The 13492-nt window shown below is 39.6% G+C and overlaps 1 protein-coding gene across 6 annotated transcripts in view; it reads left to right on the top strand.

Moving 5' to 3' along the window:
* UNKL (unk like zinc finger) overlaps positions 1–13492 on the top strand; it is a 574440-nt gene that overhangs the window by 436633 nt on the left and 124315 nt on the right. For all 6 annotated transcript variants that reach the window (XM_053694592.1, XM_053694591.1, XM_053694590.1 and 3 more), the window contains one exon: positions 6073–6165. In XM_053694592.1, coding sequence (XP_053550567.1) covers positions 6073–6165 — 93 coding nt within the window. The remainder of the gene's footprint in view (positions 1–6072; positions 6166–13492) is intronic.

The following is a 13492-nucleotide window of genomic DNA, read 5'->3' as shown; positions in this document are numbered from 1 at the left end:
GCTGACCCTGGACAATCTGTCACAGGGAATGAGCTTCCGCAGACCAGAGTGGGTCATTGTCACGACGGACGCCAGCCTAGTGGGCTGGGGCGCGGTCTGGGAATCCCTGAAAGCTCAGGGTCTATGGTCTCGGGAAGAGTCTCTTCTCCCGATAAACATTCTGGAACTGAGAGCGATATTCAATGCTCTCAGAGCTTGGCCTCAACTAGCAAAGGCCAAATTCATAAGGTTTCAGTCAGACAACATGACGACCGTTGCATATATCAATCATCAGGGGGGAACAAGGACTTCCCTGGCGATGAAAGAAGTGACCAAGATAATTCAATGGGCGGAGGATCACTCCTGCCACTTGTCTGCGATCCACATCCCAGGAGTGGAAAATTGGGAAGCGGATTTTCTGAGTCGTCAGACATTCCATCCGGGGGAGTGGGAACTCCATCCGGAAATCTTTGCCCAAATAACTCAATTATGGGGCATTCCAGACATGGATCTGATGGTGTCTCGTCAGAACTTCAAGGTTCCTTGCTACGGGTCCAGATCCAGGGATCCCAAGGCGACCCTAGTAGATGCACTAGTAGCACCTTGGACCTTCAACCTAGCTTATGTATTCCCACCGTTTCCTCTCATCCCCAGGCTGGTAGCCAGGATCAATCAGGAGAGGGCCTCGGTGATCTTGATAGCTCCTGCGTGGCCACGCAGGACTTGGTATGCAGACCTGGTGAATATGTCATCGGCTCCACCATGGAAGCTACCTTTGAGACAGGACCTTCTTGTTCAGGGTCCATTCGAACATCCGAATCTGGTTTCCCTCCAACTGACGGCTTGGAGATTGAACGCTTGATTTTATCAAAGCGTGGATTTTCAGATTCTGTAATAGATACTCTGATTCAGGCTAGAAAGCCTGTAACTAGAAAAATTTACCATAAAATATGGAAAAAATATATCTGTTGGTGTGAATCTAAAGGATTCCCATGGAACAAGATAAGAATTCCTAAGATTCTATCCTTTCTACAAGAAGGTTTGGAGAAAGGATTATCTGCAAGTTCTCTGAAGGGACAGATCTCTGCTTTATCTGTTTTACTTCACAAAAGACTGGCAGCTGTGCCAGATGTTCAAGCATTTGTTCAGGCTCTGGTTAGGATCAAGCCTGTTTACAGACCTTTGACTCCTCCCTGGAGTCTAAATCTAGTTCTTTCAGTTCTTCAAGGGGTTCCGTTTGAACCCTTACATTCCGTAGATATTAAGTTATTATCTTGGAAAGTTTTGTTTTTGGTTGCAATTTCTTCTGCTAGAAGAGTTTCAGAGTTATCTGCTCTGCAGTGTTCTCCGCCCTATCTGGTGTTCCATGCAGATAAGGTGGTTTTGCGTACTAAGCCTGGTTTTCTTCCGAAAGTTGTTTCCAACAAAAATATTAACCAGGAGATAGTTGTACCTTCTTTGTGTCCGAATCCAGTTTCAAAGAAGGAACGTTTGTTACACAATTTGGACGTAGTCCGTGCTCTAAAATTCTATTTAGAGGCTACTAAAGATTTCAGACAAACATCTTCCTTGTTTATTGTTTATTCTGGTAAAAGGAGAGGTCAAAAAGCGACTTCTACCTCTCTTTCCTTTTGGCTTAAAAGCATTATCCGATTGGCTTATGAGACTGCCGGACGGCAGCCTCCTGAAAGAATCACAGCTCACTCCACTAGGGCTGTGGCTTCCACATGGGCCTTCAAGAAGGCTTCTGTTGACCAGATATGTAAGGCAGCGACTTGGTCTTCACTGCACACTTTTGCCAAATTTTACAAATTTGATACTTTTGCTTCTTCGGAGGCTATTTTTGGGAGAAAGGTTTTGCAAGCCGTGGTGCCTTCCATTTAGGTGACCTGATTTGCTCCCTCCCTTCATCCGTGTCCTAAAGCTTTGGTATTGGTTCCCACAAGTAAGGATGACGCCATGGACCGGACACACCAATGTTGGAGAAAACAGAATTTATGCTTACCTGATAAATTACTTTCTCCAACGGTGTGTCCGGTCCACGGCCCGCCCTGGTTTTTTAATCAGGTCTGATGAATTATTTTCTCTAACTACAGTCACCACGGTATCATATGGTTTCTCCTATATATATTTCCTCCTGTCCGTCGGTCGAATGACTGGGGTGGGCGGAGCCTAGGAGGGATCATGTGACCAGCTTTGCTGGGACTCTTTGCCATTTCCTGTTGGGGAAGAGAATATCCCACAAGTAAGGATGACGCCGTGGACCGGACACACCGTTGGAGAAAGTAATTTATCAGGTAAGCATAAATTCTGTTTTTACATTCCAATGTTCGTATTTTTAAATAGATATTCCTATACATATCTGTATATATCTATACCTATATATAATTATATATATATATGTGTGTGTGTGTATATATATATATATATATATATATACATACATATATACAGTATATATATATATATATATATATATATACATACATATATACAGTATATATATATATATATATCCATTAGATATATATTAATATATATTTAAGAATAAATAGAAAATTGGAATGGAAAATATTCATATTTCTTCTATAAGATACGACGAGTCCACGGATTCATCCTTTACTTGTGGGATATTATCCTCCTGCTAACATGAACTGGCAAAGAGCACCACAGCAGAGCTGTCTATATATAGCTCCTCCCTTGACTCCACCCCCCAGTCATTCTCTTTGCCTATACTAAGTAATAGGAAGGGTAAAGTGAAAGAGGTGATAAAATGTTAGTTTTTATTTTCTTTAAATTCCCTGACGGCTCAGGGTGTGTGGACTCAGGAGTCCCTACTACCAATAAATATTTTGGAACTGAGAACGATATTCAACTCGCTTCAAGCGTGGCCTCAGCTGGCTTCGGCCAAATTCATAAGATTCCAGTCGGACAATATCACGACTGTAGCATATATCAATCATCATGGGGGAACAAAGAGTTCTCTAGCGATGATAGAGGTTTCCAAAATAATTAGATGGGCAGAGACTCACTCTTGCCATCTATCAGCAATCTATATCCCAGGAGTGGAGAACTGGGAAGCAGATTTTCTAAGTCGTCAGACTTTCCATCCGGGGGAGTGGGAGCTCTATCCAGAGGTGTTTGCAAAATTGATTCATCAATGGGGCACACCGGAATTGGATCTGATGGCATCTTGTCAGAATGCCAAACTTCCTTGTTAGGGGTCCAGATCAAGGGATCCTCAAGCAGTACTGATAGATGCTCTAGCAGTACCTTGATCATTCAACCTGGCTTATGTGTTTCCTCCTTTTCCTCTCCTACCTCGTCTGATTGCCAGAATCAAACAGGAGAGGGCTTCGGTAATCTTGATAGCGCCACCGTGGAAACTGCCACTGAGACAGGACCTTCTCATTCAGGGTCTGTTCCAACATCCAAATCTAATATCTCTGCAACTGACTGCCTGGAGATTGAACGCTTGATTTTATCTAAGCGGGGATTCTCTGAGTCGGTCATTGATACCTTGATTCAGACTCGAAAGCCTGTCACTAGGAAAATTTACTATAAGATATGGCGTAAATATCTTTATTGGTGCGAATCCAAAGGCTACTCATGGAGTAAGATCAGGATTCCTAGGATTTTGTCCTTTCTCCAAGAAGGATTGGAGAAGGGGTTATCAGCTAGTTCCTTAAAGGGATAGATTTCTTCTTTGTCAATCTTACTACACAAGCGTCTGGCAGATGTCCCAGACGTTCAGTCGTTTTGTCAGGCTTTGGTTAGAATTAAGCCTGTGTTTAAACCTGTTGCTCTGCCATGGAGTTTGAATTTAGTTCTTAATGTTCTTCAAGGGGTTCCGTTTAAACCCATGCATTCTATAGATATTAAACTTCTATCTTGGAAAGTTCAGTTTTTAGTTGCTATCTCTTCTGCTCGAAGAGTTTCTGAGCTATATGCATTACAATGTGACTCGCCTTATCTTATATTCCATTCTGATAAGGTGGTTTTGCGCACTAAACCTGGATTCCTTCCTAAGGTTGTTTCAAATAAGAATATTAATCAGGAAATTGTTGTTACTTCTCTGTGTCCTAATCCTCCTTCTAAGAAGGAGCATCTGTTACATAACTTGGACGTGGTTCGTGCCTTGAAGTTTTACTTGCAAGCGACCAAGGATTTCGGTCAAACATCTTCTCTATTTGTTGTCTATTCTGGAAAGCATAGAGGTCAAAAAGCTACGGCTACTTCTCTTTCTTTTTGGCTGAAAAGCATCATCCGTTTAACATACGAGACTGCTGGACAGCAGCCTCCTGAAAGAATTACAGCTCATTCTACTAGAGCGGTGGCTTCCACATGGGCTTTTAAAAACGATGCTTCTGTTGAACAGATTTGTAAGGCTGCGACTTGGTCTTCCTTTCATACCTTTTCCAAATGTTACAAATTTTTTACTTTTGCTTCTTCTGGGGCTATTTTTGGGAGAAAAGTTCTTCAAGCAGTGGTGCCTTCTGTTTAGGTATCTGTCTTGTCCCTCCCGTTCATCCATGTCCTGTAGCTTTGGTATTGTATCCCACAAGTAAAGGATGAATCCGTGGACTCGTTGTATCTTGTAGAAGAAAAGGAAATTTATGCTTACCTGATAAATTGATTTCTTCTAAGATACGAGTCCATGGCCCTCCCTGTCAATTTAAGACAGATTATATTTTTTTGTTTAAAACTTCAGTCACCTCTGCACCTTTTAGTTTCTCCTTTTTCTTTCTATACCTTCGGTCGAATGACTGGGGGGTGGAGTCAAGGCAGGAGTTATATAGACAGCTCTGCTGTGGTGCTCTTTGCCACTTCCTGTTAGCAGGAGGATAATATCCCACAAGTAAAGGATGAATCCGTGGACTCGTCGTATCTTAGAAGAAATCAATTTATCAGGTAAGCATAAATGTCCTTTTCATGTCGGGTTAGTGCGCAAGTATGAGTGTTTGTTTTTTCTTCTTCCAGTTTTCACACTCCATTGAAGTCTGGGGGGGATACATTAAATCGGTTGCGATATGCTAAGTTTCACTTTTTGCGCGCATGGGTTAGCTATAGTGAGCAAACTTTTTACTTTCAATTTGTATTAAGACTGCAACCCAATGCCCGCAAAAAGCCTCCATCCAGCATTGTCTACGCTGGAGTGAAAGCGCTAAGTAGCGCTCCGCTCACAATCTAGCTCTTAGTGTGCTGTAATATTTGGGAAATTTTATCTAAAACCCAGTGATTGCCCATCTCTGTAAAAAAAAAATTTTTATTTTGATTGAATGTTGCTTTTAAACTGAATGAGAGTGATTCCTAACCTTTTGTAATTTTGTTTTGTAACCTAAGTAGTCCAATATTTGTGATTTGATTCAGCTCACTATTTATTTATGAACAATAATTTAGAAGATAAACACAAATGTTTCTGATCATGTTACTTTAAATTACACGTTCATATTTTGTTGTTTTTTTTTTTTTTTTTTCCACTTTCATATTTTGGAGGTTTTTTTTTTTTTTCCAGAGTAGCTAATGTGTTTTTTTTTCTTAAAGGGACAGTCAAGTCAAAATTAAACTTTCATATTTCCGATAAGGCATGCAATTTTTAACAACTTTCCAATTTACTTTTATCATCAAATTTGTTTTCTTCTCTTGGTACTCTTTATTAAAAGCTAAAACTAAGTAGGCTCATATTCTACTTTTTAAGCCCTTGAAGGCCGCTTCTTATCTCAGTGCATTTTGACATTTTTTTCACAGACGCTGCTAGTTCACGTGTGCCTTAAAGATAATATTGTGCTCACTCCCATGGAGTTATTAATGCGTCAGCACTGATTGGCTAAAATGAAAGTCTGTCAAAAGAACTAAGATAAGGGGGCAGTCTGCAGAGGCTTAGCTACAAGGTAATCACAGTAGTTAAAAAAATGTATTCATATAACCATGTTGGTTATGCAAAACTGGGGAATGGGTAATAAAGGATTATCTAACTGTTTTAAAAATACAAATTTTGGAGTAGACTGTCCCTTTAAATCTAGTGCCATTAGTATATGATGTTAATGAACTGTTATTTTTAAATATGTAATAATGGCATCATTTGTTTAACAGGTTCTGCTCTAGACCTTCATTTTAGCAATATCAGTGTTGGGTCTTTAGATAAAGAATTAGAAGACACAGAGAACAGTGACCTTGGCCTGTCAAGTAAGAATCTGCTATTTAATTTGTTAATGGACTTATGAAAGTATCAGGGCGATGTTTCTGCTATGTTTTAAATATTTTTAAAGTCTTTAATGAGTGGTGCTGCATCATCTGCTCTAGCAACTGTTTTATTTACATAGTTTTTTTGTGTTTTTTCTAAGACCCTGATTGTCAAAAACTCTCCAGCTTGGTTTGCAAACTTCGCATAACTCACTGAATTGTCTAAAAATAAGGGAAGAACGGAAAGTCCCAGAGAGATGAAAGCTGACTCCTTTAGATAGCAATGAAACTATAAAATACAGAATTTTACAGGGGAGAGTGAGTTGAACAGGGGAGCAACTGTACTGATTTGAAGCAAATACAAATTAAACTAAACTGTTTTTTTTTTTTAATTTTTTTTTTTATTAAATAGTTTTTTATTGAGGTTGAATAACACATTGACAACAGTCTCATCAACAGATTACATTGTACAACTTATATTATACTGGCATGACATTACACAGGGGGCACCTCATTTTTTAAATATTATAGGTTTTGCGGGTTCCTCAGACAAGCAGGTCCACTCGTGGGACCAGAAGTTAAACAAAACAATTGAGGATATGTCAACGTAGATAATAGTAAAGATTGCAATTTCAGCTTACGTGGGATAAATACAGGTTATAAAGTGCATATACAATATCAATATAGTAAAGCATAAGAAAGGCATCAGGGTAACTCTGTAGAGATCATCAATTGGGAAAACATGGAGTATAGCCTCTCTCTGTTGTTATTGTAATCCAATAACCATTAGTGCTGAGCCTCTATTAGAACATAGGCAATCTCAAAACTATTATCTTGAGTAAACTTCAGGAAATAGGAAATCACTACAAAATCAATGATCCTGTGTTGGACCCCTGTGAGCCGTTCTATCATGGTGCAGGGAAAAGAAAACTAAGTCGTGGCTCTACAGGTAGGGCAGAGACTACCAAACTCTGCCAAAAGGGTGCAGAGAGAAAGGGAATCATCCCCAACCGCACAGAAGTAGTGAGGAGGAGGGAAAGGAGAAGGAGGGGGAGAAGGAGGGGAAGGGGGAGAGGAGGAGGGGGGGGGGCGGACGGAGGAAAAGCCAAAAATGACAAATCTTACTATAGTTAACTTACACTCCTAACGTAGAGCCCAGAGATATTGATAGAGCAACTTAATATTATGACTATCTGAATAAGGACAACTAAGCACGTGGACAGTCCAGACTAGATTATACATTTCAGACAGAAGCTCTAGGTTAATCATACATGGCAACATAATGATAAAATATGTAGGCTATCATCCTGTCTATTCATAAAACATTGATAATAAGCAGTTATACCTGTATGGGCCCTAGTTATCATGCAAGAAGTGACAATAAATATAATATATATAAGAACTTGTTCCACACATATGTATAACATCTAACATAGGTCTCCCAATTGATACCCATAACTATAGACAACTATGTGGTGTCAGCAGGGTGCTATAACACTCGGGAGCCTGGGATTATTCAGTATAGGGGCTCCTTAGTCTTTAGAGAGGAGATAGAAAATATAGGGTTGTTAGTTTACAGGCTTAATGGCAAATTTCAACACAGCTGGAGTGTAGATATGATAGCAGGCCACTAACTAATGAGAAGGCCAACGCTCCTAGATAACCAGAGCTGAGATCGTAATATTAGAACAACTTATGTGCTTTATCAAAACACTATATAGCATTCAGGAACCTGACTTAGGCATATTGTGAGGCTTAAATCCCTAGACATCCCCGTTAATGCACTGGTATTAGAAAACCTTTTAACTAAGGGTAGGTAGCTTATACATGTAAAATAGGTTAAACTATTTTAGGGCTTCAAGTAAGTAAAACACAAACACAGGGTGGTAACAAACTCTACATTGACTCAAATAGTTCCCCACCTAAGTGCAGGGTCTCAGAAGTAAAACTTATTAGTTAAAACATAACCACTCAAGACATGATGTAGTAACATGCAGACATATGGCACTGAAAAGTCACTGAATGTCCAACAAGTGTTAGTCACTCCTGTGTAGTTTAAAATCAGGAGAAGGGGGGAAACAAGCTGTTTTGATAGTATACATTGCATGAGATTTGTTCCTTGCTATCACGCAAGGTGCAAGGGAAGCTAGCCCACTCCAGTTCTCCTACAGAAGAGGCCCCGAGCAAGCGTGGCCCCGCCACTCCCTCCCCAGTCCCTGGGGAGCAACACATACATATTGACGCCAAAGTGGATTCCCAGGATATCAGCCAAGCGGTGGGGAGAATAAGGCCGACTGGCATGGTAAGAACTCCACACCGACAGAACAATCGGGTGCTCGGCAAGGTGGCTGCGTTGCGGATCTATATAGCGGCAGCAAGGGGCCCACCCCGCAAGAGAGCCTGGCCCTGTAGGCGTAGTCATTCGTGCTGGTAGAGCCCTGGACCTTTTACCAGACCCCTCTGTAACCTCCGGTACGGCTCCTCTCTCATCCTTTACTTTGTGCGGTAGTGCCGCTTCTGAGGAGTAGGCGGACTCCGACATAAGATGGTGAGCCGGAGTCTCCTGACTAACCTCCTCGTGTGTGTCGGGTGTCGCCGCCATTTGCTGACAGGGTTCAGCACTGTCTTCTTCCACCTCCCGGCATCCAACAGTCAGGATAAGCCGATCCAGCTTACTAATTAGTGCACGATGGTAGTCTTCAAAAAGGGCTAAGATAGCCATGCCGGGGTCCGCCATGATCATGTCACCTCTCCGCTAGGCCTCGCCAGCTGCCCCGGCAGTGGGCTGTGTAGACGCAACCAGAACTTTCACAGGTTTTTATAGCAATGTTGCAGGCAAGGGTTTAGAGTAGTTCCCCCACTCTCCATAAGATATCAGGTCAAAAGTGCCTCTTAAATAGCTGATAAAGCCGGGAGCTGTTGTACTGTGCGACTAGTTCCTTCGGCGGTTAGCTCCGCCCCCCAAACTAAACTGTTTTCACTACAGATTAACTTTTATTTGCTTCTGGTGTAAATTGTTTATAGAATAAGAGGACTGTAAGTGAACATCCAGGGAACTCCACTTACAAGCCCAATTTCTGAAACGATTAGGCTTATTTTGCATAGAAAACAGTCTAAAATAACTAAAATAAAAAGTGTACATGTTAACTTGCATTTAATGAGATGCTATAGTATACTGTCCTTGTCTCTCTTTCACATGCAAAAATGCAGGAAACACCTCAATTCAATTTGTAATTTGAGCCTTTAAATCAGCCCCATGTGTTCTCCAGTTACCTCCTCTCTCCCCTGTGAAATTCGGTATACCAGTGAGCTTTATTACTTTCTATGGAAGGCATCGCTCATCTCTCTGGGACTTCCAGGTTCCACCCATTTACTTATAGAATTTGGTGAGTTCAGCTCCTGTGAAGTCTGCACTATAATTTCTCTCCAAATGTTTGCTTATCGGGCTCTGAGAAAGTAATGAAGCTTTCTAGGAATTGGAAGCTGTTTTTTTTTTTTTTTTTTTTAATATAAATACAAAGTACAATGTAATTTGTAAGATATGTACATAAATATACAAAGTATGATGCCAATTTGTTAAAGTTAGGCCAAAACACTGAGAAAATAATAAGAATCTAAAATCACAATCACAAAAACACTGCTGTATACAAAATAGAAAGTACAGTTTAAATGTAATAAAATAAAATCTGACATGCAAAGTAATATAAAATACAAAGCACAAAGTGTAAATGCAGCAGAACTGCCATGTCATGCAGTGCGAATCACAAAAAGAACCCAGCGTGCCTCCAAGCAAACATAAAGAATTATTTATTTTTAAAACTAAACAACATCATGATAAAAACTGTATTAAACTAGCAGCACTCTGTCAGTCAGTGCTATATTGCACTAGGCTTGTCCCTTCTCAGATACAGAAATGCATGAAACACCCCTTGGAGAATTATTGAAAAATCTGCCTTTTACAAATTTTACTCAGTGCTGGAGGATCTCTTTAGACCATCAGACCTTTACAGAGATCCAACAAGATCTTGATAGGGATCCCACTGTGCTGGCAGATCAGTTTAAATAATATATTTTGAGTGGGGAGCTTTAGAGAATCACGGCTTAACTGTTAACAAATTGCGGCTTTGTTTTTCTAGATATTTTTCAATTGTTTTGGAATGAGAACCATATTGGACACTTGTGAAAGTGTGGGATCTTCACAAAAATAAACTTCAGATTCTTCAAAGGGGGACACAAGTCAAAAATACTTTTTTATTATTCATATATAGCATGTTGTTTTAAACGATTTTTAAATGTACTTCTGTTATCAAATTGTGCAGTCTTTATATGCACACTTTCTGAGGCACCAGCTATAACATGTGCAAAAACTTCACAGTGTATACCTGTATGTGTCTGATGGCTGCCAATTTTAGTACATTTTTTAAATTTGCCAGAAAAAAAATCTGCTGCTTATTTAAAATTTAGAGTAAGTGTTATTACATTCACTGTTTCATGATATTGAGAGTCCACAAGCTATCACGTGTTAGATTTTCCCTCCTGACTTCTAGGAGAAGGCAAAAGATACCAGAACACACCAGAACTTTAAACCCCTCCCACGATTCTCAGTTATTTTCTTTTGCTTTCTTTATAGAGTGAGGTGAAAGTTTTAGTGCAGAGCTACTTGTCATTGAGAGGGGTTCTCTAACCAACCATTTCCTCCTCACAGTACTGTGTGTGTCAGACAAGTTGTTGTCAGCTATGCAATGAAAGATATTTCTCATTGAGAAATGTCAAAACCACCCAGGTGAAATGTGGACTTGTCCACCAATCCCCTGGTCTACAGTGAGCTGTTGCTTGTTGGATCCATAGCCCTCCACAGGTGAAATGTGGACTTTTCCACCAGTCCCCTCTGGGTTGTAGATGCTGTTATTTGTTTAGATCCTTGGCACTTGTCTACTAGAAGCAAGTTACTGCAGCTGAGGTAAGCAATATGGACAAAGGTGATTCGCACCTTCATAGCCCACCAGCTATTAGAATGAACATAATTTACAATTGTTTCAAATAGTCTGGGTACATATATTTGTGCAACATACATTTTAGCAGTTTGTAGAACTTTTGGTCACTTTTTAAAAAAATTGATATTTTCTATTTTTATGGTTTGTTTCTTTAAATTTAGATTGTCTGCTTAGCACTAGTAACTTTTGTGGAATACACAGGAGGCGGCAAAGACACCCTACACCAGAACTTTAAGTATCCTTCCTACTTCCCCTACCCTTCCAGTAGATCTTTGCCTCATCTAAGAGAGGGCAAGGATAGAGGTGTTATCTATTATTTTCACCCTCAATGGATATTTCCTTGAAGAGAGGATTAGTAGAGTATGGCGAGTGTCTTTAGGACATTTCTGAGGTGTCTTGCCTACTCTCAGGCCAAGGGTGTTGCTGTGAATTTCCTAAGCTTCCCTCTGTTTTGGCCAGATGCATGTATCTTTCCAGAGTAAGCACTACACTGTTTGTTAGTTACAGGACAGGACTTATTATCAGGACATTCATTTTGTCTTTCTGGTTTTAGGAGGAACCTGAGTCAGAGACGTTTTTCTTTCATGTAATTGGCAAGAGTCCATGAGCTAGTAACATATGGGATATACAATCCTACCAGGAGGGGCAAAGTTTCCCAAACCTCAAAATGCCTATAAATACACCCCTCACCACACCTACAATTCAGTTTTACAAACGTTGCCTCCTATGGAGGTGGTGAAGTAAGTATGTGCTTGCTTTTCATTATTTCTTCTATGATGAGCGTTTTTAAGCATTCTGAAGCCCAATTCCTCTCAGAGTACAGTGTTTGTCAGAGGGATATGAAGAGAGTATCGCCTATCGATTTTATGTTTTCCCTCGCAGGAAATCTTTTCAAGGGTTCTCTGTTATCGGTCGTAGGGATTCATCTCCTACCTCCCTTTTCAGATTGACGATATACTCTTATATACCATTACCTCTGCTGATAGTTTTCAGTACTGGTTTGGCTATCTGCTATATGTGGATGGGTGTCTTTCGGTTAGTATGTATCATTATTTAAGACACTCTCAGCTATGGTTTGGCATTTTATGTATTCATATAACGTTTTAAATATATGTATTTTACTTATATTTGCCATGAGTCAGGTCTATGTGTATTTCCCTTTGTAGTCTAAACAGTTTCAGTTTAGGAATCATGTTTGGGAAGTTTATTTAAACTTTTTTTCTTACCTGGGGTTCAGTCTTTTTCAATTTTACTTTCATTTTTTTGCAGGCAAATCTAGGCCCACGAGGGCGCATAATGCTGTTTTTTATTGCATAATTTTTGGTGTGAAGTTGCGCCTTTGGCGAAAATTTCGTTATTTGCTGCGTCTTTGTTGACGCTAGTTGTTTTGGCATGACATTGCGTTTATGACGCAAGTTGTGTCATTTCCTGGTGTTAGTTTTGCACCAAAAAATGTAAACTTCTTTTTGCGCAATTCATCATTCTTGGCGCCAAATTTTAGTTTTTACCCCTCTATTGCTCACTGTCTTCATGAACTTTGAAAGCTATTATGCTTCTTTTGTTTTTCTATACTGAAACTGTTACATTGTGGAAATTGAATGTTTTGCCTAATGTTGGTTTTCTTTTTTCTGTTACATTTTGCGAGATGTTTCATTCTGATCCTGACTCCGATGTTACTGTAGAAACTATGATGCCCTGGAACACAAGTCTACAAAGCTAAGTGTGTTCTTTTCATTTTTTAAGCTGTTATTTCTTCATCTCAATTATGTGGCATTTATTTATCTTGTTTTATGCTAGCAATGTTTCTACATGTACAATAACATCTACTTGATTTCATCTGCAAACATCACATGTTGTTGCTTATATCATAAAAGGTTATGACTGCTATTATGCCTTTAAGTAAACTTACCAGATCTTTTCAAAATTGTTAAGATCTAATTAATTTTGTTCTGACCGACGGAATATTTAAGTTTATTCTGCTGATGAAAGTTTCTTTGGCTGAAAGGTTCCTGTGTCAGACAGTTTGTTAAAATTCTACCTATTTTTCATTGAACATTCTTTGTTCTTTGTTAAGGACATTTTTCTTTTTATAGCTTTTAGGAGTCTAGTCCTCCTATTAACTATGTTAATAATCCTTTATTTAAATCTGGATTTTAACATTTTTGCTTTTGAGGTTTTTTTCTATTCAATATACTATCTGTATTATATTCTAGAGAATGGTTATTCTGATTCCCTCTTGGGACTGTACTACTATTTCTTTTTAAAGACACAATGAGTCCACGGATTTCATCCTTACTTGTGGGATATTCACCTCCTGGTCAGCAGGAGGAGGCAAA

The sequence above is a fragment of the Bombina bombina genome, chromosome 11 (assembly GCF_027579735.1).
Source record: "Bombina bombina isolate aBomBom1 chromosome 11, aBomBom1.pri, whole genome shotgun sequence".
Classification (NCBI taxonomy): Eukaryota; Metazoa; Chordata; class Amphibia; order Anura; family Bombinatoridae; genus Bombina; species Bombina bombina.
Note: the sequence above shows the minus strand (reverse complement) of the source record. Positions and strands in the feature narration are given on the sequence as shown.